At 40.8% G+C, this 24301-nt stretch overlaps 1 protein-coding gene across 1 annotated transcript in view; it reads left to right on the forward strand.

Annotated features, from left to right (window-relative positions):
- Positions 1-18499, forward strand: part of adamts16 (ADAM metallopeptidase with thrombospondin type 1 motif, 16) — a 72510-nt gene extending 54011 nt beyond the window's left edge. The window contains exons 19-24 of the mRNA XM_033640092.2: positions 13312-13516; positions 14266-14460; positions 14617-14673; positions 14948-15163; positions 16744-16891; positions 17023-18499. Of these exons, the coding sequence (XP_033495983.1) occupies positions 13312-13516; positions 14266-14460; positions 14617-14673; positions 14948-15163; positions 16744-16891; positions 17023-17138 (937 nt within the window). The 3' untranslated portion in view covers positions 17139-18499. The remainder of the gene's footprint in view (positions 1-13311; positions 13517-14265; positions 14461-14616; positions 14674-14947; positions 15164-16743; positions 16892-17022) is intronic.
- The last annotated feature ends 5802 nt before the right edge of the window (positions 18500-24301 follow it).

The raw sequence follows: 24301 nt of genomic DNA on the forward strand, positions 1-24301 counted from the left end.
TGGATGTCTAGAAAAATTCTGTTGTTGTGTGTCCAAATGCGACTTTGTCCCCCTGAGTGTAAAACTGTTTGGTTATATTGTGGCCAAGTGAGGCCTTTTAAAATATTTTAAGAAGTCTCATTATTTTTTTAGTATTTGAAGGCCTTGCCAGAAACAAACACAATGAGGCCTTGTTGCATCTTTGCTCTTGGACATCAGCCCCACTAATGCTGTGACTCACTTAAGCTATGAGTGTTTGCTAAATGCCTAAAATGGTATATTTAATGTGACAATATAGGAGTTATTTTCAATGTTTAAGAAGCAATGAAATACAAAATCAGTGATGGGCGGACCAGTTCTTTTCATGGAATCGTTTCCTTCAAGTTGATACATATATATGTATCCAACTTTCTGAACCTTTCAAGTTTTGATACTTGTTGCAAAATATGTTGTCAGGTTCTCTGGGGCACTCGGTTATAGTACATGCATGTTTGACAGCTTGTGCTACCTGCCCCACAAAACTTCTCTTCAATGCATGTACAGTCATTATGTGTATGTTTACATTAATAAACATCAAATATTAATTTTAATACACTGATTTAGCATCACATTTGTATGCAGGTAGGCTATGTAATTTCAATACGATGTTACAGAAGTGTGACTGACCAACAACCTGTTGTTCTTTTTGGGAAGTAGCAGATGTCCCATTTACCTCTGCACCCTTGTGCTGCATTCCATGTGGTGTCGGAATAATCTGACAAATGAGTTGCAGATCATATTTTATGGCTCAGCTGATCCATTTCGTGTGCTCTTTATTAGCAACATGTTGTTTGAATGCTCTGAGCAATAAAAACACACTGTTTTCGAAGCGTCCATGTTGCGTCCTCGTTCACTCAAAGTAACAGGCAGCGTAAACAGTACCATACGATAACAGTGAGTGGGAAAGTCAGACACTAGAAAAAGTTGCTCAGATAGATATGTTTGTGAATTTTCCCCCATCACTACAAAAAATTACTGGAGAGAAATGAAGACAAGCAGAGGAACATTAAACGAGTGTTAGAGATTTTGTGCTGCAGGTTTTTGTTGTAGGCTGTTTGCACAACCTGGTCTCACTCCGACGGCGTCGAAATCTGCCACCTGGACAGTGACTTGAAGCCGTCATAGCTGACGTTAAATGACGGTCGCCGTTATAGTTTAACGGCACTTACCGGCGTCAGGAGGAAACATGCCAGGGCAAGAACAAAAGTTAAGGTAGCGAAAGTCCAAGTAGGCCGGGCAGTAGAGGTGGTCAGTGGGTCCAACAAACACAGATTTTCACCCTGGAGAGCTGTGTTCGTGTCCCGTAAGATTCTGAAGCCAAACCCCGTTCTTTTTCCCAAAACCAACCATGTGTTTTTCTTGCCTAAACCCAACTATGTGCGTTGGTTGTTGAAGGAAAAAAAAAACATCTATTCGTGGTGTTGTACCAACGTATTGCATTTATTTTAAAGAGACTGTATATAAACAGTAAATTTCCTGTAAAAAACAGAAGTGTATTTTGAAAGAAGACAATGCACGTAACAGGCAGAACTTGACACAGTGTCCCAGAACGTCAACAACCAACACATCCACAGTACTTAAATATAAATGATATGTGTCAAGGTCGGAGTGAGAATGTCTTATGCATATGCATAAAATAACATACAGGATACATGCAGTTATCGTGTATGATGCTGTTGTTGTTGCCAGCATGTTGCGAAGAGCAGAATGACTGGTCATCAGCTGCTGTCTGGCACACACACACACACACACACACAGAAAGAAGACAGGGCAGGGCAGGAGAGGAGCAGTGGTGGTGTTTGGTTACGATGAAGCTCACTCCCACCCAAACTCTCTCATCCTTTCATCAAGACTCCCGAGGAACAATTTTCTCTACGACACCCCACCCAATGAACACTGCAGTCCAAAATCTAAAACTACAACAAAACCTATTACACGAACACTGATGCACCCATTTCCAGAGGTACATTCATCCTCAGTCTCTCTCTGTTGGTGTGGTGCTTTTCTCTGAAATCTCCCCTCTTGCTTATGAAGTCATCGCGTCCTTAATCTGCATACGATTGGTGGTGTCCCAACACCTGCTGAAAAAATTGCTGTTTCAGAAAGAGTTTCTCAGGGATACAGACGGTATTATACAGGGCACCAATATTATGTAATCAGCACTGAAATCATGGAATCCCAGTTACGTTACCATTTATCTCGTGTTTTATAGTAACCAACAGCTGTTCTAGAGGGGATTTTTCCTCTGCATAGCTGTGTCAGTACCTTCTTTTTTCCCTTCTTGCTCATTTTGTGTCTGTCTCCGTTTTGGAACAGGTATCCAGGGAAAATCCTGCATGATGACCACAGAGCTGTCTCATATTCAGTGACATAAAGTAACAAAAGTGTTGACAGAAAATATATATATAAAGTCGTCAGAAAAGGGGACCGTGTCCTCCAGAGCTTTGTTAGGTCAGACGTTTTAAGTAATAATGGCATGTTTGTGGTTCATTGTGTCATCATGTGTAGTAATGGGCTGTATATTATGCAGTCATTCCTGCTTTGTTTTTACCGTTGCATTCAAGGAAAACTGGTACTGTGAGTACAGCGCACCACTGCCAGCTTTATAGATTATTCCCACCCAGGCTAAAAATGTCTGCACTCATAGAGTTGTCAGGCACTTTGGATAAAAGAGATCACCAAATGTTATGTTAGGATGGCTACCACTGTACTCCACCTACAGTCTGCATTATTAACTATGGGTTCTTTTGGGGTAATTACTGTTACCAAGGATTTTTTTTACAAAACAACACAATGTTTTAGTTACTTTCTAATGTCGAATTAAAGCTGAGTAAAGAAAACACATTTAACCACTAGGAAGCTTCACCACTAACTGTCAACTGACAAGATGACATAAGTGCAGTAGAATGCTTCTTTGTGTAAATATATGAGCTCAGTGTTTAGATGATCAAAATTCATAAATGCAGTCTGATACTTGTGCTGAAAGGCAACAAGAAAACTCAATACAAGGCCTGATTTGTTGTTTCTGAAACTTTCAACCACATTTTCACACAGCAGATGGAGTTGCTTAGTTGTCACGGAGATGGTTTAGTTATCGCATGACCTTGATGTTGAATTTCAGTCAACAACATAATAAAAATAGCAGGTGATAAATGCTAAAAGAGAAAATGTAAAGTGTACCACAATGGTTATTTTTATATGCTTTGTTTCAAAAGATTTATCAACATACACTGATTCAACCTGGTCTCACCCCCAGCTCATCAAAAACCAAGGCTTGGTCAGCAGCCCTCGGCCTGCCAACGCACAAAGGGAACCTTTAGTGTATGAGATACACCAGGCAGAGGCATTTGTTGATGCTCAGAACTACTGCCATAGCATTAAGAGCAAGAAAGTCTGCAAAGGGCAGATGGGAGCGGGGGTGTATAAGTCAAACCAACTCCTGACTTTCCCCCGGGGGCCTCTGTTTGTCTCCCATGTGAAACCAAAAGTCTACCAAATTATATTAATAGCAACTTAGTGTGCTTCTATTTGTAGCATACTATGCTAGTGATGGATGTCACGTGACGTCATTAAATTATGTTTTAAACAAACTTACTTATCTTTAGCCAAACCATGATGTTTTTTTCTAACCAAATACTAAAGAATTAAACCTGAAAACTTAATTTTCATCGAAAAGACACAATGCATGAAATGAGCTAATTGACAGGCTGTCTCTGTGCACCAAGCATCTGTAGCCTATTTGATGAGTTTGGAGTGAGAATGTGTGGGTTGATTAGAGCTTTTTGACATTTTCATCTGTAAAAACACAGTTGTAACTGCTAATACTTTTATTTGCTGCATTGCGTTGATTTTCAACAGAGCCATCGTTAATGTCATTAGCTCCTGTGCTTTTCCTGCTGTGACAAGTCAAGTTGTCTGTTGTGATTAGGGTGCTTTCAGACCTCTAGCTTACTTGCTTTGGTCTGAATCAGGGACTCATTTCGTTACAAAGTTGCAGAATTGCCTTGAGTTGGTTCATGTTCTCACGTCAGCATTTACAAGCGGACCAGATAATATGCCTTGCGCAAGAAAGCTGCTCTTGATTGATCCAAATTTCCATCCAGGAAGTAAAGAAGAGTACACTTGCAAGATAAATGCGACACTTTCTAACGTCACAATGGAGGAACAACTACACGGGTTGATTTCAGCGCTGGTCATTGTGTACTATATTGCTGTCATTGTTCACTTTAGTCAAACCATACACTGTGAAAACGAGGCGCGGCTCCAACTAGAAAACAATGTTGTGATGCACTGGATGCGCCGATTGTGCATATTAAGGCAGTATAGGAGGAGGTGCACATTAATAATCCTCCAGGACTGTAACATGCTCATGCTTGTTTAACCCAGACGATGCGTAATGTGGTCGGAACACCACAAACAAACCTCACAAGAGTTCATTTGTAACCACACCAAGACAACCTCTTCAAGGTTTCAAGGTCTCAGTCCAGTTGTTTTGGTGGGCACTTGTTTTTTTCCCCGTTAAAGGTTTTTTGGGGGAGTTTTTCCTTATCTGCTGCGAGGGTCCAAAGGACAGAGGGATGTCGTATGCTGTGAAGCCCTGTGAGGCAAATTGTGATTTGTGATATTGGGCTTATAAATAAAAATGATTGATTGATTGATTGATTGCTGTATTCACACCTGCCCAAACAAACAAACTTGAGTGTGATTGAACCGAACCAAACAGGCACCATGAAGGTCTTTGATTCTGATTCACTCGGGAACTATTAACAAACAAGAGCTCTCTGATGACAAACAAGCATAGCAGTTAAATGAGAAACATAAAAAAATTGTTAAGAAACTGTCAAAATAGCCTTGTATTTTTTCATGAGTGAAAAAAAACTGGGAGTTTAAGCAGAGTTAACTTGCATCTTTCACTTCCTGCACACAACAGAAACCAATTAGAAACTTGGCTTTTTTAGTTACAAGTTTCCTCAGCATTGACATTTTTTCGGCCTCTAAAGGAGTCATGACAGAAAAAAAAGTTTTGGCAAGCAAAAGTTCAGTAAAAGCTAATATTTCACCATAAAATATTTCATACAGAACTGTAATACCTCATTATATTCACTCTAAAATGTCAGTATTGTGAAACAAGACTGACTGAATGGACTCAAATAGATGTGTCAGTTATGCCATTGTAGAAATCAAATAACACAAAGGGACATGTAAGTGTATGCATATATGTAGTGTATTATGTTTCTCAGCCACGCTTACAGTGGAAAATTGAATTATATTCCTATTGGTAAATGGATCGTAGTGGAGTCCGACATTTCAGGAGAGAGGAGGGCAAGGAAGGAAACTCTTGCTAACAGTGTTTGTGGGTTTATACAGAGAGGCCAAACAATGCAAGCTTTATCTGTACATTTACAGTGTGTGATCACTCTGTCATTATCTGGTAGTCTGAGACAGTGACTGTTTCACTTCCATATGTTTCAGTCAGTACTTAACTGCTTACTCATCTTTCAGGATACTCAAGGTACAACAGATGCTTAATTTCCCTTCAACCTCTAGACACACACACACACACACACACACACACACACACACACCACTTGCCTGCAAGGGGCATGGCCTCTCTCTGTCCCTGTTCCCCCTCACTTTCTGTCTGCCCCACCGTCTGACTCTGTTTCCCTCTGTCTCTCTCACACACACACACACACACACACACACAGCAGAGTTTGGTTGTAAGATCTCAGTGATTGCAGTGTCTGTTACCTGGGTGGCTTCAGGCTCAGCTGTAAACATGTCCCTAATGGCCTGGACACTTTGATGTGACGTCTTTTTTTTCTCTGTGACCTGTCCGACCCTATCCTACCACACACAGACACACACAGACAACACACACACACATACACACACACGGATTCCACCAAGCAGCCAGCCAAGGATAGCTGTCACTCAAACTGTGTTGCGCTCGGGTCGCAGCACTTTCAATCTCTCAGCAGGGATTTGTGGGGCTGTGGCTTTATGACAAACATACACACTCTGTCTGCTTGTCTGTCTGCTTGTCTGTCCCACTGCATCTTTTAAAAGTCACCTATAAATAATATTAGATGCTGATGCTCCTCTCTGATTTCTCTTGGTTCCACTTTGCTTTCTTTTCTCCCCCTTCCCTTCTCTCTATCTCTCACACTCTACCACTTAACCAAGTTACACACACCACCCCTATCAGCATTTACTCACTAATGGATTTATGTGTTTACACTGAGTTGAGAAAGCAGAGATAATGGCGGCTGTAAAGTCATCTCACAACTGTTAACACTCATCTCCTTATCCTTCATTATCTACAGCTGGGGCTGCTTAGGTGTTTGCCTGTGTGTTTGCACGTAAAGGAGGTTTTAGCTGAAGTAATGATTCAATATTATAACCACAATGTAATGCCAACAGTGTTTATGTTGATTTGTTTTTATGTATTAGAGATGAAATGTTTTAAATTGAGAATACACAATCACTCAGTTTATTGCACTTTATCAGTGACTGTTTGCTTTATTTTGAAAAATTATTTTATCTCTTAGAAATGAATAATTGTTACGGTGATGTTATTTAAGTATCCGGATGTTTATTAGGAACATATTACGCCATTATTTTCATCACTTTGTGAATCCTTAGTGCATTCAAGACCCATCAAGCTATGTAAAGCTTTCTAACAACGCATGCTGTCAGACTTTATTCAAATATAAACATCGACAGCATCAGAGTTTATGTTACAGCAGGTAATAATATTAGGTAATCTATCTTTTTCCTGTTGGTTGCAGTCTAAACCTTCAGGCTTTATTTCCGTGGTTTCACACTGATTTCAATATTTGCAGCATTGTGGTGTGTCATGTACAGATCTCACGTTACATATTAAATGTTCATAACACGCATGTCATATAGTTACAGTGTTGCTGTAGTCTTTAGGTTTCTGATGATCACATTAATTTGTGTATCCTACTATATTAGAGTCCCGTGTCATGGTTTAATCAACCAGAACTGATTTCAGTTGTACCTTTGTAAAATGTCTGGTGTAGTATAGAACATTTTTGTTGAACTAAATTGAAACATATTGTCCTTGTATATGTGCATATGTTTTTGTCTCCACTGCCTCATTAAAAAACAGTGCATAGGATCCACGCAAAAGTGTACATGTGGACAAAAGCCAAAAATAGCAAATAATCAGATTTTTAGAAACACGTATATGCCTGCCAGTGGATGTTTTCCTTTAATAAATCCCAAATCTACTTGGAATTGTCCACATGTGGATCCGGCTCATATCCTACGTTCTACAGGCCCACATTCAAACATAAATGGTCAGTGTAAAGCACCTCATGAATGTCATTGAGCCTGCATATCACTGGGTTTTTACAATGAATCATAGCAACAACTGAGTGTCACTGCAGTATTTATATGTTCACAGCAATCGGGCTGATTGCCTCACATCTTGCCAAAATGATCACAATAATCAGTGGCAATCTATTCACTTATGTTTGTTATGGTGCTCTTGGCCTGCCATATGATGAAGACTCATAGTGAGGGTCTGGAGTTTAATAATTGTGCGAGAGCTGTTCCTGGCTTTATTTCCAGATTTTACTAATGTACAATATCCATATGTGCAGGTGGGGAAGATGCATGTAAGGTGACTGGAGAGGGCAAAGTACTGTATGTGTGGCAGTCACCGCAGTGTCTTCTGTGTGCACACTGTTGTGTCCACTGGAGTGATTTTACACCCAAAAACTGTATGAAAACTGAAATCGTGCTTTGTGAGATGTACAGTGGTGGCAGATATTATTGGAAACTGATGATGTTCTGTTTTGCAATTATTCAGTGCCATTTGATGTGTGCTCCACAGCTGACCACGAGTGTCAGCAGCATATAGTCCGGCCCTATCGTCTGCCCTCCAGGGGTGGGAATGTGATGGTGAGACAGCACTGAGTGATTGTAGTTGGCTCATAGTTTCTAGAACTGAAAGGTGCTTATCGAAATGTTATGGCTCTCTTGCAAAAGCACAAATAAAACAGCTGAACTGAATCTTTATTATAAGTTGGACTCTATAAGTGACTTGTGATACAAAGTGAAATTTAATGTGTGAGAACCATCGTTACACCTATAGTGATGTCACATTTAATTTCTACAGTCTGGCTTCAATTCACCACCTCACCATCTGTGCCACAAATTTCCCTTGTCTCCAAATTGTTCATACGCATAGGTCAGAGTTTCCATACAGGTGTGCGCATTTTCCTGTCAAGTTTGTCTTTATAGATTACAACTTTTGCATGGTAAGTTGCCTCTTTCTGACCTCATTTTTTGTGTATGCAGTAGGGCTGCCACTAACGATTATTTTCATTGTCGACTAATCTGTCGATTATTTCTTCGATTAGTCGACTAATCATTTCATCGAAAAATATGTTAAAATGTTGAAAAATGTCGGTCTGTCTTGCCCAAACCCCCAAATTACGTCATCTAATGTCTTGTTTCATACTCATGCCAAAGGGTTTTAGTTCACTGTCATGTATGTGCTGCACTGACCAAAGCATGCACACTAAACTAGACAAGCTATCTGTGGTCATCAGTCCATCTCTGCAGGTCATACTATTCTGAGGCCCTACAGTTATTTCATTTTGCTGTGTCTGCACCAAGTGAGTTTGACTGCACAGGCATTACATCATGGAAAAAGGTTTCCGATGCCCGCTCACATTTAGAGCATGATATCATTCTCTCTCACAGTGTGGACGCACACTGATGTAAGCAGAGAAACACCCACACGCTGAAATGCATACTTGAAAGCTCAAACACACGCACAGTGGCACAGCCATAAACACTGGTCAGAAGTTATTTAATGCCTCTGGTGAGCATCTAGACAGCGTCATTTAGACCACAGGGGTTATCTGACTCTCTGTCCACAGGACATCTGATCCCCTCATGCTTCTGTCCAGACACAGTGATGCTTACTCATCCTCAAACGTCCCCACTCACAAATAACAGTCAAGGCAAAGATCATGTTGGTCTAAAATTTGATATGGCATTAATCAGTGTATTATACCAACGGCCATGCCAGTGGGGTCACCGAGGTGATAAATTCATGGTATAATTAAATGCCCTTCAGTATTAATTAGAGCGCTAATATATCACCTTTATCATCTACCACATTCAACGCCAGATGACTGTATTCTACTTTTCTGTGCAGAAACCGACATCTGAGATGAAACTAAGTGATGTAAGAGAGTCAAAATAAGATTTAATAAAGTATACCAGTATGATGTTATCCTGTAGCAAGTAGGTAAATGTTCTTACATAATAAATCCATGATATCAGCTAACCACTACAAGCTTGTTACATCATAGAAATCCTGTACAGTTTAAAAGTAGGCCTACAGTTGGTAACTTTTATAGATATAACTTTTCGTCATACTTACTGAAACTCTCTCTATATCCTGACAGAAGTACAAGAGACAGAAGCCCCTTTTAAACTGCCTGTTCAATGTAGGATTTTTGCACCATAAGTCCACCCCACAGTTCTGCATAAAATAGCGGGAATGGTTTCACCTTTAAGCCAGCAGAGGTAGTAACAGCACCTAATCAATGTCTGTGGACGGACCATTGACGAGAAGGCAATGACATTTTGACTTTGTGTTATGTGTGCAACCTACCACCGGGAGATGTAAAGAGCTGCCAGAAGCAGTTAGCAGCTAACTCAAAGGAGGAGAACAGCAACTAAAAATGTCAGCATGTTTGGGAGAAAAAGAAGTCCAGGAGCAGAGGTGGAGATCGGCCCACATATAACAGGGATGGTACATGATTGCTATTGCCATGTTATACCATTGTTAGAAAGTGCTGCCCAATGCGTATGTTATATGTCACGCTAGAAGCCAACTCTGTTGTCTTACACGTCACACCCATCACACTTCTCTTGTTTCCTGAATGCCAGCATGCTTACTTAAATCACACACTGGGGCGGCATTACACCAACATTTTTTTGGTTCTCCTAAAAAGCAAAGCTGGGGGTCTTTGTTGCTACCTTATCACAGGATATCTGGGTAAAAGTGGCTAGTTAATCTTTGAAAAAAATCATGTTCTCCTCCTCATCCTACTATTTCTAATGGTATTTGCTAAAATCCACGGCAACTGAAAGAAAACAACCAATCAGAGTGTGCTGTTTAGCTGGAAAATGGGAAAGTTTGCTATGGCTGGTGGGTGGGGCTTGTTTTTGCCAACATTGTTTTCAACATAGTGGCCAAGTCATAAACTTTCTCATTTTACAGCTAAACAGTACACTAAAATATGTTCCTGAAAACATTTGAGGTGAGAAATAGGTAGTAACAGAATCATGATTCATATTTGATCAGAGCTGCCTAGTTTGACAATTTGACCACAGTTCAGAAAGTGACTGACATGACTGACAGCTGTGTAAAAGACTCGTCAGCACTGATTGGTTGTTTTTGTTCAGCAGATGCTATTGGAAACACTAGGAGTAGGCAGATGAACATGATGTTTCTCACAGATTATCTGTCCAATGTACTTCTGTCAGGCTATATTGAGAGTTTCAGCAAACATGACTAACATTTTTTAATAAAAGTGACCACCTGTAGCTATAAGTATCAAAATATTTATGGAGAAATACAAAATAGACATAGGTGTACTGAATTTCCTTTGTTAAAGCCAACAGTGTAAGTGTAGTGTGTCTAAATATGTCTTAGCTCTTGAAAGACACAATGTCGCTCTAAAAATTGCTGGTCTCCTCCTCCTTCCATTTATTTATGTATTCAATAACACCATGAGGATTTTGCTCCTATTTCTGTGCCAAGGTCCAATATATATCATGTCAGCATGTTAAATATGTTACATGTATGTGTTGTCCACTCAGTAAAATCTTTAAAGTAAACAGCTGAATAGACATGTTCATCTCTACATTCTCCTCCTCTTCCCTTAAATCATCCTTTGATGATAATACAGCATGTCTCTTCTTCCTGACAAACCATAACATATATAAAACCAGATGGAATTCCTCCATCCATATTTATTTAGATTCGATAGTGCATGCATAATGCCCTTTACAGCTAAGCTCTTCTCATCCTCTCTATACAACATTCCAAGCAAGTGATGCACCAAATTACCACAAATAAAGTTTAGATGTTAATATATACAACTCTATGTGCTGACAGTTATGTTTTTGGGTTGTTTGGGGTAGATCTTAGGCGGCTGGATGGGTACACTGGGGTGAAGTTAGCGAGAGGTTGACAGAGTGTGTGATGAGGGATTGAGCTGCCTGCACCTTGAGTTTGGGGTCACTTGGGATAGATACAATGAAGGTTTTAGGAAGAGTGAAAAAATAGGAGGCTCTGGGATTAGGCGACTTAGACATGTGGTCTGTCTGGGTGCTGCAGTGTTGAAGAAAAATTCCTTAAAAATAAATAAACTATAATGTCCTAAACCAAGCACTCATCAGGGTTAAAGGATTGTGTGTCTCAGATGAATTAAAACAAAGGATGCTTAATGAATATCTACAAAAGGCCTCTTTTTTGTAATTCCCAACATGTGTATTTGTTAGGCGTGTACAGTACAAATGGAGGTAATTATGAAAGACATATGTGGTGATATTTAGTTTTAATGGTGATGAGGGCTGAGTTTAGGCAAGGAGGGGGTTTTAAACCGTGCAGTGGGGTTTAGGTTACAGTTTAAAAGCCTGGTGTTTCCAATGTTCTGACGTGCTCTGAAGCCAGTCAACCATGAACAAATGTCTTACACCCCAAAGAGTTCGGCCTGCAACACTCCAACAAGTTCAACAATATGTATGAACACGGCTGTGTAGTCACAGAAGACGGACATTCCTATCTTTTTGTTATGGTCGTACTCTTGTGTGCCAGTGAGTTAGGTCCTCTGTGAAAAGGCGTTTTACAACTGAAAATAAGTTAAAGCAATAATCTTGAAGATTTTCATTAAAATAAATGTCTGTTAAGTCACTATTATCTGCCAAACGAGGTTGATATATTTATATATTTGCAGTATTATGAACTGGGTGTAGAGGGTGAACATTTCTGTAATAAAAAGCTGTATTAAGTTACTGCTAATGTAATCTGAACATTTCTTACTGCTGCAGCTTTATATTAAAAGCACTGAAGTGGCAAAACACATGTTGACTTTTATTATGAAGTAGTTACAGGAAATGCAATGTGTTTTTCAGTGAGCTTAGCAGATACCACTATCGTTTATCAAAAATGTATTCACAATACAAGGCAACAAGTCTTTTTTTTTTTTTTTTTTTTTTTGACACCAGATGGGTTTGAACAAGAACATCAGCCCCAGTGAGCTGTTTGATAATATTTCAACATGATTTAGTGTCTCTGCCCAGGAAGAGATAGTCTTTCCATTGGCGCCATGAGTTTTGGCTACAGAGAGATTCATATTAATTTTTGATGAAGAGCTGCAGGTGACAGGCTGCACACCAACTGAGCAGGATAGCCAACCATAGACTGTATGAATAAAATGGACTTAGCCACCATGACATCACCCATTTGTGGATTCATGTTTTGAAGCTTTGAGTAGGCGATTTTGCGCGTGCGTCGCATTTGTGGAGCTAAGATTTGGAGGGAATTTAGTCACAGAGACCAAAGCAGTTTTTTGTACCAGGCTAAACATATTTATATCTGCTGTATAGTTGGGCATTCAACATGGGGATCTATGGGGATTGACTCACTTTTGGAGCAAGCCTCAAGTGGCCATTTGCTGAACTGCAGTTTTTGGCTGAACTTTCGCATTGGCTTCATTTCTCAGCCCCAGATGTTACCGAGTCCTTTTACTATGCCTTGCTATTTGCAGGCTCATGCCATGTGCAGGATAAAATCAGGTCACAGCTGCTCACATGATGAAAAAAGATCAATTACTGACCGACTTCTTTATTAAACTGACAGTGGTTTGTTTTGCTGCCCTCAGAACTCTGTGACCTGTCGTATTTGATTTTAAATCGTATTAAACTGCACCAGTAACTACAGGTGTTACCAAATAAACCTCGACTGAAATCTTCAAGATTGCCACTTTAAGAGCTATTCAAGCTTTTGTTGCAACTACAGTTACTTCTGGGTTTTACAGTTCCTTATTTCTGAAGAAGAAGGAGCTGCAGAGGCCACTGGAGAAGAGAATTGGTTTCAATACAACGCAGAGAATCTCCTACAGTCACTTTAACTGTGCAGTCATCATGTCATTTGTGAATTCCTGCAGGCCTGTCTGTATAAGTGATTGAGAGCTCTGCATGTTGACTCAGCGGCCTTGTGTTGTGTTGTCCCAGCTGGTCTGTAGGAGAGTGGGGGGTGTGCAGCCGGAGCTGTGGAGGAGGGGAGCAGACGCGGCAGGTCCAGTGCGTCCAGAGAACCAGCCAGACTATAGTAGACACCCTGGCCAACTCTCACTGTGCCCAGCCCACACCTGCCAGGAAGCAAGCCTGCAACACACACAGCTGTCCACCGGTTTGGACCAGTGGGCCATGGTCACAGGTGAGCGTGTGTGACAGTGAAAGATGAGAATTCTTGAGGCATGCTGCTGCAGTAATGCAACACTTTCATTCACAGCAGGAAAAACGTACATTTTAAAGTTGCACACTTGCGATCCAGCCTAAAAAAGCTCTACACACTGTGTTTTCAGTGAACCCTCGCCTTGATGGCTTCACCACATTTTATAACAGTGATCTCAGTGGCTTTAAACTATGAATGTGCCTGCTGAGACCGCCCTGTTTTGTTCTCTGTCCAATTCCTATACATTGTGTGTGGTGATTTGTGTCACTCTTAAACTTTTTTAACTGCCATTTTATCCCCAAATATCCTTAACTACCTGCCACAAATGGTATCCAGTTTACTTCCTCTCTGGTTCTTCCATAGCACTGCGTCACTGCCCCCCTTCTCTCTTGGATGTAGTGAAACACTTTCAAGAGTTTGATTGAGGCCGTGCCATAAGATGTGTGCATAGGTTCAGAATGAACATTGGGGGGATTTTTGGAATACATCAGAGGAAGTATTAGGAAGTAGAGCACATTAAGTCACTGTGTAGAGAATGTGAATATATAGCAGCCATGCTTAAATGCTTTGTGTGCATAGTTGGCCTGTGACCATTTTTCTATGGTGAATTCATGTAATAGCTACATTATGTCAAATCTTGAATTAATTTAGATAAATCCTTACTTTTATTATCTTGAAAGCATTTAAGGACATCAGATTTTAGCCTTATCGTGTTTCTATGTATTTGGCAGTGCTCTCGTAAGTGTGGCAACGGCTTGAGGAAGAGGACAGTGCTGTGTACGAGCACCAGCCCAGATGCCCGGACACACACACTGCCAGACAGTTTGTGCGCGGGCCTGCCGAAACCCACCAGTCAAGAATCCTGTTTCATCAAACGCTGCCAGAAACAACGCAAAGTCCAGTGGTTTGTCTCCACGTGGCAAGAGGTAATTCAAGAGCAGTTGCAAAGACTGATGAAAAATATCCAGCTAAAATAAATACAGCATTAGTAATGCAGTATGTAAAATTAGAATGTTTCAGCTAATGTAAAAATGCTCTCTCTCAATCCATTTCTTTGTTCCTGTCCTTCTTTGATTGTCCAGTGTTCAGTAACGTGTGGTCGTGGATATCAGGCACGCTTCATCAAGTGTGCAGAGAAGGTGTGTATTACCTGTGTAATGATGTTCAAATATAGGACAATGTTGACGCCTACTTATTAAACTAGTACTTTGAAATATTAATTGTGACAGTTCACTGCGTCAAATTCTCATCTCCTTAAATTTCTTTGTCATAATTAAAGTTTTCAGTTTCTTTCTTTACTGTTTTTTATGACATACATACAGTGCTATAGATTTTCTTAGTTTTCTCAAGGGTTTCACATCACACAATGGCATCTTGTAGCTTACACAAGTATTTTTGGTTTCCATAAAACAGGACACTGCAGGAAAATACAGAGAACTCGCTGCCAAGAAGTGCCACCATGTCCCCAAGCCCACAGTAGAGCTCCAGAGACCCTGCATCCTGGCTGAGTGCCCCATCCGCACTACTCCACCAGTCCACCAATGGAGCACGCATCATCGCACCTATCCACCTCAACCCCTCCCTCAACCTCCTCCTCGAGCAGAATGGCACTCATCTCCTTGGTCTCAGGTACATTGACTCATGCCACATTTCACTGCATGGTTTGGAACCACTCAACTCACATTTAGCACCAGGAACTTTTCTCATTTTCATTTTCCATTGCAGATAGTACCATGTCAATGTAGGCGGGATTTTTAGCTGATCGTCACAGCGACACCTAGTTAAACTGCCATGACATCATCTTCATTGAGAAACCATTCATGTGGCTCCATCTGTTGCTCTCCATGGATCCTTTTATTAGCAACCAAACAGATTAACATCTGCACTTCATCAACTGACTGGGAATGACATGACAAGACTCATTGTTTTTTCATCCTCGGTTTCTACTTCTCCTTTTTTCAATGAGATTTTCAATGTATCATTGTAAACTGTAGTATGCTGTTGCTTCTTTAAGCAATATTGCCTGACACAGAGACGCTATCTAATAAACATTTCAGCATTCAGCTCAGCAGAACAGGCAATGCCATGTTTCTTTTTATCAAACTGTCCAACTTAGTAACAGTAATTAAGGGGGATCAAGTAACTAAATCTGGGTTGAGTGAATAAAACAAATTGCGGTCGCTATTGATGGTAGCTTGGCTATTTAAAATGGTGGGTCTGTGCAGGATGTCCAATGTTGTGCCATAGATGATTTTATCGAACCAATCAGTGGTGCACGGTATTATAATTTCACCTTTTAGTATCGGCTCAGCTCATTGAAACTTCAATCAAGTTGGTATTAAAAAGTAACAGGTACCAGGTACTATCCAAGAAAAAAAATGTTCCAAGCAAGTTGAGTCGAGCCGTGCCATACCATGGAGTTGAAATGAGGCTTCAAGCCACAAGAGCAGGATTCCTTGGCTGTGTTGCACATTGGCGCTCCTGGTAGCGCCACCCCGTGGCACTTCACATCACTGTCCAATTTCCAGTCTCGCCACCCTCAGAACTAACTGCACTTTTCTCCCACTTGCTCTCTGCTCGTACATAGCAGCTCCCATAGCAGCTCTTTTTCTCGACGCCTTTCCTCACTATTAAGGTATAAAGAGAACTCTGTAGCTGGTGACATGTGACATGTGTGACAAAGAAAAGATGAGGAAAGACTCATTGTTGAGATTGAGAAATATCTGTGGGAGTTAAATGACCCACAATCCTGTCATTATAAGACAATGGCAAAAAAGATATTGCCTGGCAAGTCATAGCTCTAGAGATCTGCAGTTTAGTTGAGAAATGAAATTTAATTAGGGGCTGTCCACACATGATTTTACTCTAATGTATAGATGGAGGAATTGTAGATCTTTCAGTAAAAGTATTAATAAATTTGCATGGTCATCTGTTGACGAGCTGCAGCACAATGCGTCCAGTGTGTGCTGAAGGGGGAACTTGACGCATGTCACATGATGCACCGCGCCGCAGCGGCACCGATGTATTTTCAGCTTAAGGAGCACTGCATTACATGTTATATCTGCAGAGTTTTTGCTTTGTTAATGGTTGCTTTGTGAGCTCATCAACATTTGGTGATTGACAAGAGAGGAGGAATTAAGTGTGTAATACTGTGGTTCATGACATTGATTGTTTCCATCATCAAGGTTTTGTTTCTCTGTACTCTACAGTGCACAGTGACATGCGGAGGAGGTGTGCAGGCCAGGACAGTCCAGTGTCTGGTCCAGGGGAAGCCCTCTCCTGGCTGTGCCCTCCATCTTAAACCCTCAATGTCTCAGGCCTGCAACACCAACTTCTGCCCACAACCTGAGAAGAAAGGTACCTAACATAATAGAGTGCTACTTGGATACAAAGTCTTGTAATCTGTAGTCTGAACAGAGTTATCTTAAAATACCCTGTCAGAATAGAAAAAAAGGCCCTCATCATTTTTTCCCCCGTTTTTTCCACAGACCTTGCATGCCGGGATTACTTCAGCTGGTGTTACCTGGTGCCCCAGCATGGCGTCTGCAACCACAAGTTTTATGGCAAGCAGTGCTGCCAATCCTGTTCAAATTCAAACCTATAATCATACGGAGTGACTCTGTTTGTGACACAGACAGATAGGTGGTTAGGTAGACAAAAGACTACATTTGACGTCCATGCTTGAAAAGACAGTGTTTTTTGCTTGAAGCGTGTGGCGAGCACTGAAAAATGAATGACACTTCAATGGAAGTGCAAGAGAGTTGCCCTTTCTTCTCCCTGCGATGCCGGACATCTGGATACAAGAACTTGATTCACTACACAGGAATGTGATCAGGACAGTACAAATAAAGGGGAGAATTATGAGGAGGAACTTGCAAAATGGGAATCTTGATTAAAGCGAATAGGACTGACATACCCAAAAGAAACTGAAAACCTGAAAAATCCCAGCTTTGTTTATAGACTGTATGTGATTGAACAGATCTGTACCCAGGACACCCAACATCTCCCAGTCAACCAAAGGCAATGATGGCAGGCCAACAGAGAAAAAACAGCTGACGAGGTTTCAGGCACTGCCACGAAACAACATGATATGCCCTGGTCTGCGCTGCAATTCTTGATCAATTGGAAATTTGGGGTCTGATAATGAAAAGGGATGCTTCAAAGACGCAAGTAAGAAAGCATAATTTTACTCTTCGGCTTGATAAAAAGCAGACTGGGAATAATCAAAGTGGACTTCCTCGATAGTTGGACAATAGCAGGAAGCTTTGTGTTGTCATGTTAAAGAAAAAAAAGGAAAGAACAAAATGAAATGCATCATACATGAGAACTATTGTGAGATGGGTCTAGGCTGCGTGAACTGGCTTTCATTCTCAGCGGTGCTACAACGTTGTCTTTCTTCTGTCACCAAGTCAATGTGAAATCCTCAAGTTTCAGGAAAGAACAAATGAATTGTGTGACCCATGTACATTATTGTTTGTTTATTTATTGGCTTTACAATACAGCGTTGCTGGAAGACTGTATTAATAAGCAGTATAAATGTGTCATTTTATTACTCTACCCTATGCCCATTACCTTTATATTTTGTATTATGTTTCATAGGATTTCATGCTGACAAACTGCACCTTTTTTTAAAATTCAAAATGTTTATTTTATTTTTTTGTGGGAAAGACAAGATATCAAAAGTCAATTTCAGTAATATCAACATTGATTAGTGATCATTTACAACAGCTGTCGAGTGGAAATCGTTATTAATGACAAGGGTATGAACATGTTGTTTGAAGAGTCTCTCCATCTTTCCGTTGCATTGTCCTACATTATTACACAAGTATTGCATGCATTGTTATGGCACAAAAAATAATGCATTACATATCTGTTATTGTTGAAAGCACTGATAGACAGGTGATGGCTATTTCAATATGATTTTTACAGTGTAAATAAAATAAACAAATGTGTGTCATGTCAGCATCTCAGCTGTGGCATGTGTCCTGATTTCATTCTTTTCAGCTGTGGGTTGTTCCTTTCAGTCATATTTTTTTGATTTAAGTCATCAGCTGGATATGATATTGTCCTTAAACAAACTGTCTTTCAACTAAGTGCAAACGACGAATTGCACTGTATCACCTCAATGCAGAAAAGTAGTGCAGTTGAGTCTTGGCGTAGCCTCAGCTATGTTTAAAACGTTTAGAAATTGTTAGACCTGCATGTACATTTCTTGGCCACTTGGGGGCAGCGTTACAATGACATCATCTTTAAACGTTGCTATAGCAAGCATGTTAGCAAACAGTTACCTATTTACACCATGGATGTATAAAGAGAACTGGATACAGCGTTGGAGGAGGAACCATTAAAGTTGCTCAGTGCCACTAGAGTGCCAAGCAGCTAACTTCCTGTTTAGCCCTCTGCTAACCCGAATGGGGATATATATGATTTAATCTTTTGCCTCTTTAGGCTTTGAAATGTTAAGTGACCAAATGGATAAAATCCCAATAATGAAATGGGTCATTTTGCGGGGGTTGTGACATTTAAAAAATGTATTCACTGATTTACAGATGTATCGTTCATAATGTCAGTCTGTGGGAAAGAGTCTGTTTTTCCCCACAGTGTCATCATGTGATGGATTCAGACATTGTAATTGCACGTTTGGCCACTATGTAAAATTGGCTTTAGAGCCCACCACTGTTCTTGATTTGCACATAAAGCAAACAGGGACCAGGATTAGCATTCATTTGAAGTTGTGTCTCTGGCCACCAGATGAATGTGAGTCCAATACTCACTCACTTCTCAGCTCCTAATTCCTTGGTTGTGGTTTGGGTTCAAATGAAAAAAAAAAAAAAAAAAAATCTGTCAGAAAGGTTTTTTTGGAGAAAGCCTTCTCGATTGGTCCACAAAAATCTCCCCACCCTTTGGCAGCCATAGCTTTTGCCCTGAGAGGCTGAAATTTTGCATGGAGGTTGCAGCTATTGCAAATTTGCGCTTGTTTTTAAAACTATTTTGTCGAAAACCAAAACAATGGGTGAAAAGGCTGAAGTGCTCCATGGAGCTGAGGGGAGCAAAACGCTGATTTTTCAAATGCAACTGCTTTATTCAGTGTTTTTACTGGTTTAAACCACCTGCTCCATTTGTTTTGAAGAGGAAGAGATCACTGTGGATAATTTGGCTCCCACTGAAAACCTCCTGAACAATGAATACTTAAGAAATTCTAACCGGGCACCATTTTAGCTGGCTGCAATCTGCAATCCCCCCACTAGGCGTCACTAAATCCCCCTAAATCTTACACACTGCTCCTTTAATATAAAAATATAGCTCACAGCAAGTGGATATAGATCATGTGTCCAGCAGTTATGGTCCTCCAATAGGACTTCTTGCTTCTTGCAGTGTTCTAAAGCTAGGCTAAGCATTAAGGCATTATAGGTGTCACAGTTCTGCATTACTAGTCACCTGCTCACTTCTGCCTGCTCAGTCACCCAGCTCAGTAGTTTTCCATTTACCCTGGGTTCCCACACCTCTGCATCAGTCACGCCCACCTCATCAAAGCAACTCCTTTCACCTGTTCCTGATTACACACAGCCAGTATATATATCCCAGCCTCAGACACACTCTTTGCCAGGTTGTTCTTCATCACTCATGCAAGAGTCTCCAGCACTTTTTTCCAGACTGATTTCTCTTTGCCAACCCTGCCTGCCTCTGACCTGCCTGTCTCGTCTGATTCCCAATAAATATACCAGCCTGAAAATGGACTTCTGTGTCCATCACTCCTGTTTGCCTGTAACTGTTTGGCATCACCATCCATCAGCTGACCTGTGGTTTCTTGCAGTTCAGAAACTTTCACTGTGTTGCCACACTCGCCATTGTGTGTGTGTCCTGTGAATACTTACCTGCTTGCTTTTTGATCTTCTGCCTGACCTCAACCTACCTTCTGCCTGTCCCTTACTGGGTCGTCTGCTTGGACTGTGTACTTAGCCTATTCAGGATCTTCAGCCTCCACAACAGCCTTCTGCCTGCTCCTACGCGCTACTGTTGCCTGTTATTGAACTGAATGGTGTGTGTGTTTGGACAAACGTCACCGCCCACTCACCTGCTTCCCGGCCCAGATCGGCCTGCCGAATCAGCCAGGCTGCCAGAGACTCTGTGGAGAGACTTTGCTGAAGGGTTGAACTGCACTGTGTGCTGAAAACTTGCCCTGCCCTGAACCTGCTAAGCTGCAGCATTAAACGTTATTGCTAACTGTTCCTGGTTTCCTGTGTGCTGCATTTGGGTCCTAACACAACCCGTACAATAGGTTTATGTGATACTGAGGTATCCAAGTAAACCTGACAATAACAAACACCTTGTTTTCTGTTTTTTATCAAGTGTAATTTCTCAAGCTGAGCCATATTCAACAATTCTTTTGAAACCTTTTTATTGTGTGGTTGACGCAGCACCACCACACCATAGACTGGCATTATGCTGTATCATACCATGATTAATCAAAGAGAAATATGATTTCAGAAATGACCCCGTAGCCCAATTCTAAGCTCCCGTCCTCAGTCTGTAATGGAGTGCAGCGCATACGCCAGCACCCACGCTAACAGCAACGCCAATATGGTATTAGCCATTTCAACACCTATGACATCTTGTGTCTGGGCTTTACTCTTAAGTCATTTCTCAACAAGTCAAGTAGACACAGATGCCCAAAACAAATTCACCATTGTCATAATCCACGGGGCACAGCCCTAAGGCCTTTAGAGAGAGAGAGGGAGGGAGGGAGGAGAGGAGAAGAAGAATGTGAGAAAACAGAGAGAAACAGAGTTGAAAGAAGGGAGGAGGGAGGGCATCTATGTATTTGGTGCTGTCATAGAAAAATGCTTTGAGAAGGAGAGAGAGTGAGCCAGAGGGAGAGGTGGGTATAGGGAGAAAAAGGGGGTTTCCTCCCTGTCAAGCACCTCTCTGTAGTTGATTTATAGTTGGTCAGCTGTGGGCACTGTCTGTATATGTGCTTTTCTGTGAGTAGACACTGTATTACTGAATAAATGTAGGCCAGGGCAGCAGTTGGGGGGGGGTTCACAAGCAAATGTCTGCAAGACGTTCAGAGATGCAGAACAGGTTTATTAATTAATGCCAGTTTGCTGACAAAAGCAACACTACACACACACTCAGACACACACAGAGAGTCAGATTTCTCTGACACCACCCCCTCCAACGTTTCTGGAATGTACTGTCATCAGGCACACACCCTGTCAAGTTAAAACTCAATCAGAGAAGAGAAGAGAAATATGTATAAAATATGTTATGTGTTCAAAATATTTCAATTATATAACAGTGAAAAAAGTTTTCTCTGTAAAATACTGAAATAATTAAGTATCATATTGTGAAAAATACACCCATAAACCTGTGTAAATCTGTTTTTAAATGCCATATGTTATACAGTGTGTCTGGAGTTTGCACAGTTTCCTGCTGTCTGTTTGGGTTTCCTCCTGCTGTTCAAAGACATGTATCTCTGGTGCATTAGAAACTCCAAACTGCTGTAGGTGTCAGTGCATATGTACATGTGTTTCTCTGTTAATGTGTGTAAGCCCTGTGATTGGCTGGTGACAAGTTTATGTATTGCTCTTCAAAGATTGCTCCTCGGATGGTCCTTGTGCCCAAATTGGGAAGTCTTTCTTCTGACTTTGGTGTGTTTGTGAGCTTTTAAGTGTAATGTGGAAACAACCTAGATGCTATAAATAAGACGTTTTGTATTTTTTGCCCAGAGCATATAAAAAACATGTGACGCTATAAATTATTGATTTTGTCCCGGACTTGTTTCTGCACCAGTACGTTCTCTAAACCAGACTATATGAAGAGAGCACCTACTGAATCGCAGGCTATGGCATACGATGCAATAGCTTCCCATTGCTGCACAGGTTATTACTTCTTCAACTGTGAAGCTCAACATACTGCAGTGTGTCTGTGTTTGCTAGCTGCTAGGTTGCTCACCTTCCATGCTTTGTCCTTCTTTATGCGATCATAGGCAAGGCTCCTGCTGCCACAACTCCACAAGTTTTTCCTCTGTGCTGAAATCCCACACATTTCTTTTAGCGTGTTTTGCCTCCATGGCGAACTGCTATCCATCTTTTTGTTTGGGTTAAGCATCAGTGCGTCATTTCATGCTGCATTTCTATTAGTTGCTTAGTAGATGTAGATCGTAACAGCAGTCAGTCACACAGTGAGATAATCATCCCAAATTTCTGACACTGTCAGAGTTTAATCTTAAGACGTCTTTGATCGGAGAACCATGACAACGGCCATCCTTGAACCTCTCTCACTATGTGATGTAGGACCGCTGTTTTGGAGCCACAACCAAAGATATCACCACGTATCTTTCAAGTTAGTCATCTTTCATCTGGGACAGCCCAAAATCGCCCAATGTATACCGGGCTTAATACCATATTACAAATTACATGTGAGCAAAAAATTTACACGCAATACATGAATTAATAAAATATTTCTTACCATCATCCAAACATTTATTTTCATCCACCATGTTCCTGTGTAGTATGACTCCAACTCCAGCAAGTCATGTACCAACATTTTCACTGACTTTCCAACTTGTTGTTCCGACTTTCATGTGAATTTTCCCAGTCGGGAACTAAATTTTTCAGTTATTCCAACACCACATGAATAGGGTAATACCTTACTTCAGTAATTAGGCTATTAAAAAGATTCATTTATTGCTTGACTTATACTTTGACTTTCGTTAGACTGCAAATGTATTTCCACTTCACTCTGTATAATTTGAGGCTTAACAAAGAAAAAAAAGAAGAGGAAAAGGTCCAACCACACAACAAGGAAGGGATTAAGAGGATGAAGCATTTTGTTTATACAAAGAGTGATCAGACAAAGGCTTCCTGTAGATAACAAAAGTGATCGAGACAAATCTGGCAACATCCAAAGTGTTACCTAACCCATGTCAGGTAACAGAGGAGATTATCTGTCAGGGAGAGACAGGAAGAGAGAAAGCATGCCCAACACTCCCCTTTCCACTTTAAAGAAACTATGCTATCTCTGACTGCATCTGTTTGCAGAGATTTGGCTCTTTAGCCTCGAGGCTACACTCAGAAGGTTCATCTGAAGTTACAGGGTTATTATCTTTCCATCAGGATGCACCTACAGCAATCCCAGCACCCTTAGTTGTTTCCTCTGAGCTATTAGAATCACCAGGCCGGAGATGCACTGCTGCTCAGTAATAAGGACTATTGTGGAGCACAACAAACTGCAGAGAAGTCTCCGTTTATTTGTTGTAACAGCTTTTCAAATATGTGACCAAATGACCTCCAAAGTGTCACTTGGAAAACTTTTGTTGTCATTCTATTTTGTGAAGAAACTCCTTGACTTTGTATGTGGACCTTGATCTTTCCAGTTCTTATGTTTGTATGTCTATTAAACCAAATGAGAAGCAGTTTTTTAGCTATTCATTCCAGTATTCCTGTTTGATGTGAGAGTGTGTGTGTGTGTGTGTGTGCGTGTGTGTGTGTGTGTGCATGAGTGAGTGTCTTTGTGTGTGTGAGAGAGAGGGACAAGGGAAACAAAGATAGTGATTGGGAACATTAACACTGTTATCTGTACAACAGTACCCTCTACTGACTCTATACAGAATTTTAACTCAGAATGCAAATATTGAGCCAAACCATCTGTGAATCACTTTCTACAAATACACTACAAATGCTGGAGGTATGCGACAGGCAACTTCAATTAAACAGCTTACCTATCCAAGTAATATAAGAACTCTCATCGAAATTCAAAAGATCG

This window comes from Epinephelus lanceolatus, chromosome 10 (assembly GCF_041903045.1).
Source record: "Epinephelus lanceolatus isolate andai-2023 chromosome 10, ASM4190304v1, whole genome shotgun sequence".
NCBI classification, from domain to species: Eukaryota; Metazoa; Chordata; class Actinopteri; order Perciformes; family Serranidae; genus Epinephelus; species Epinephelus lanceolatus.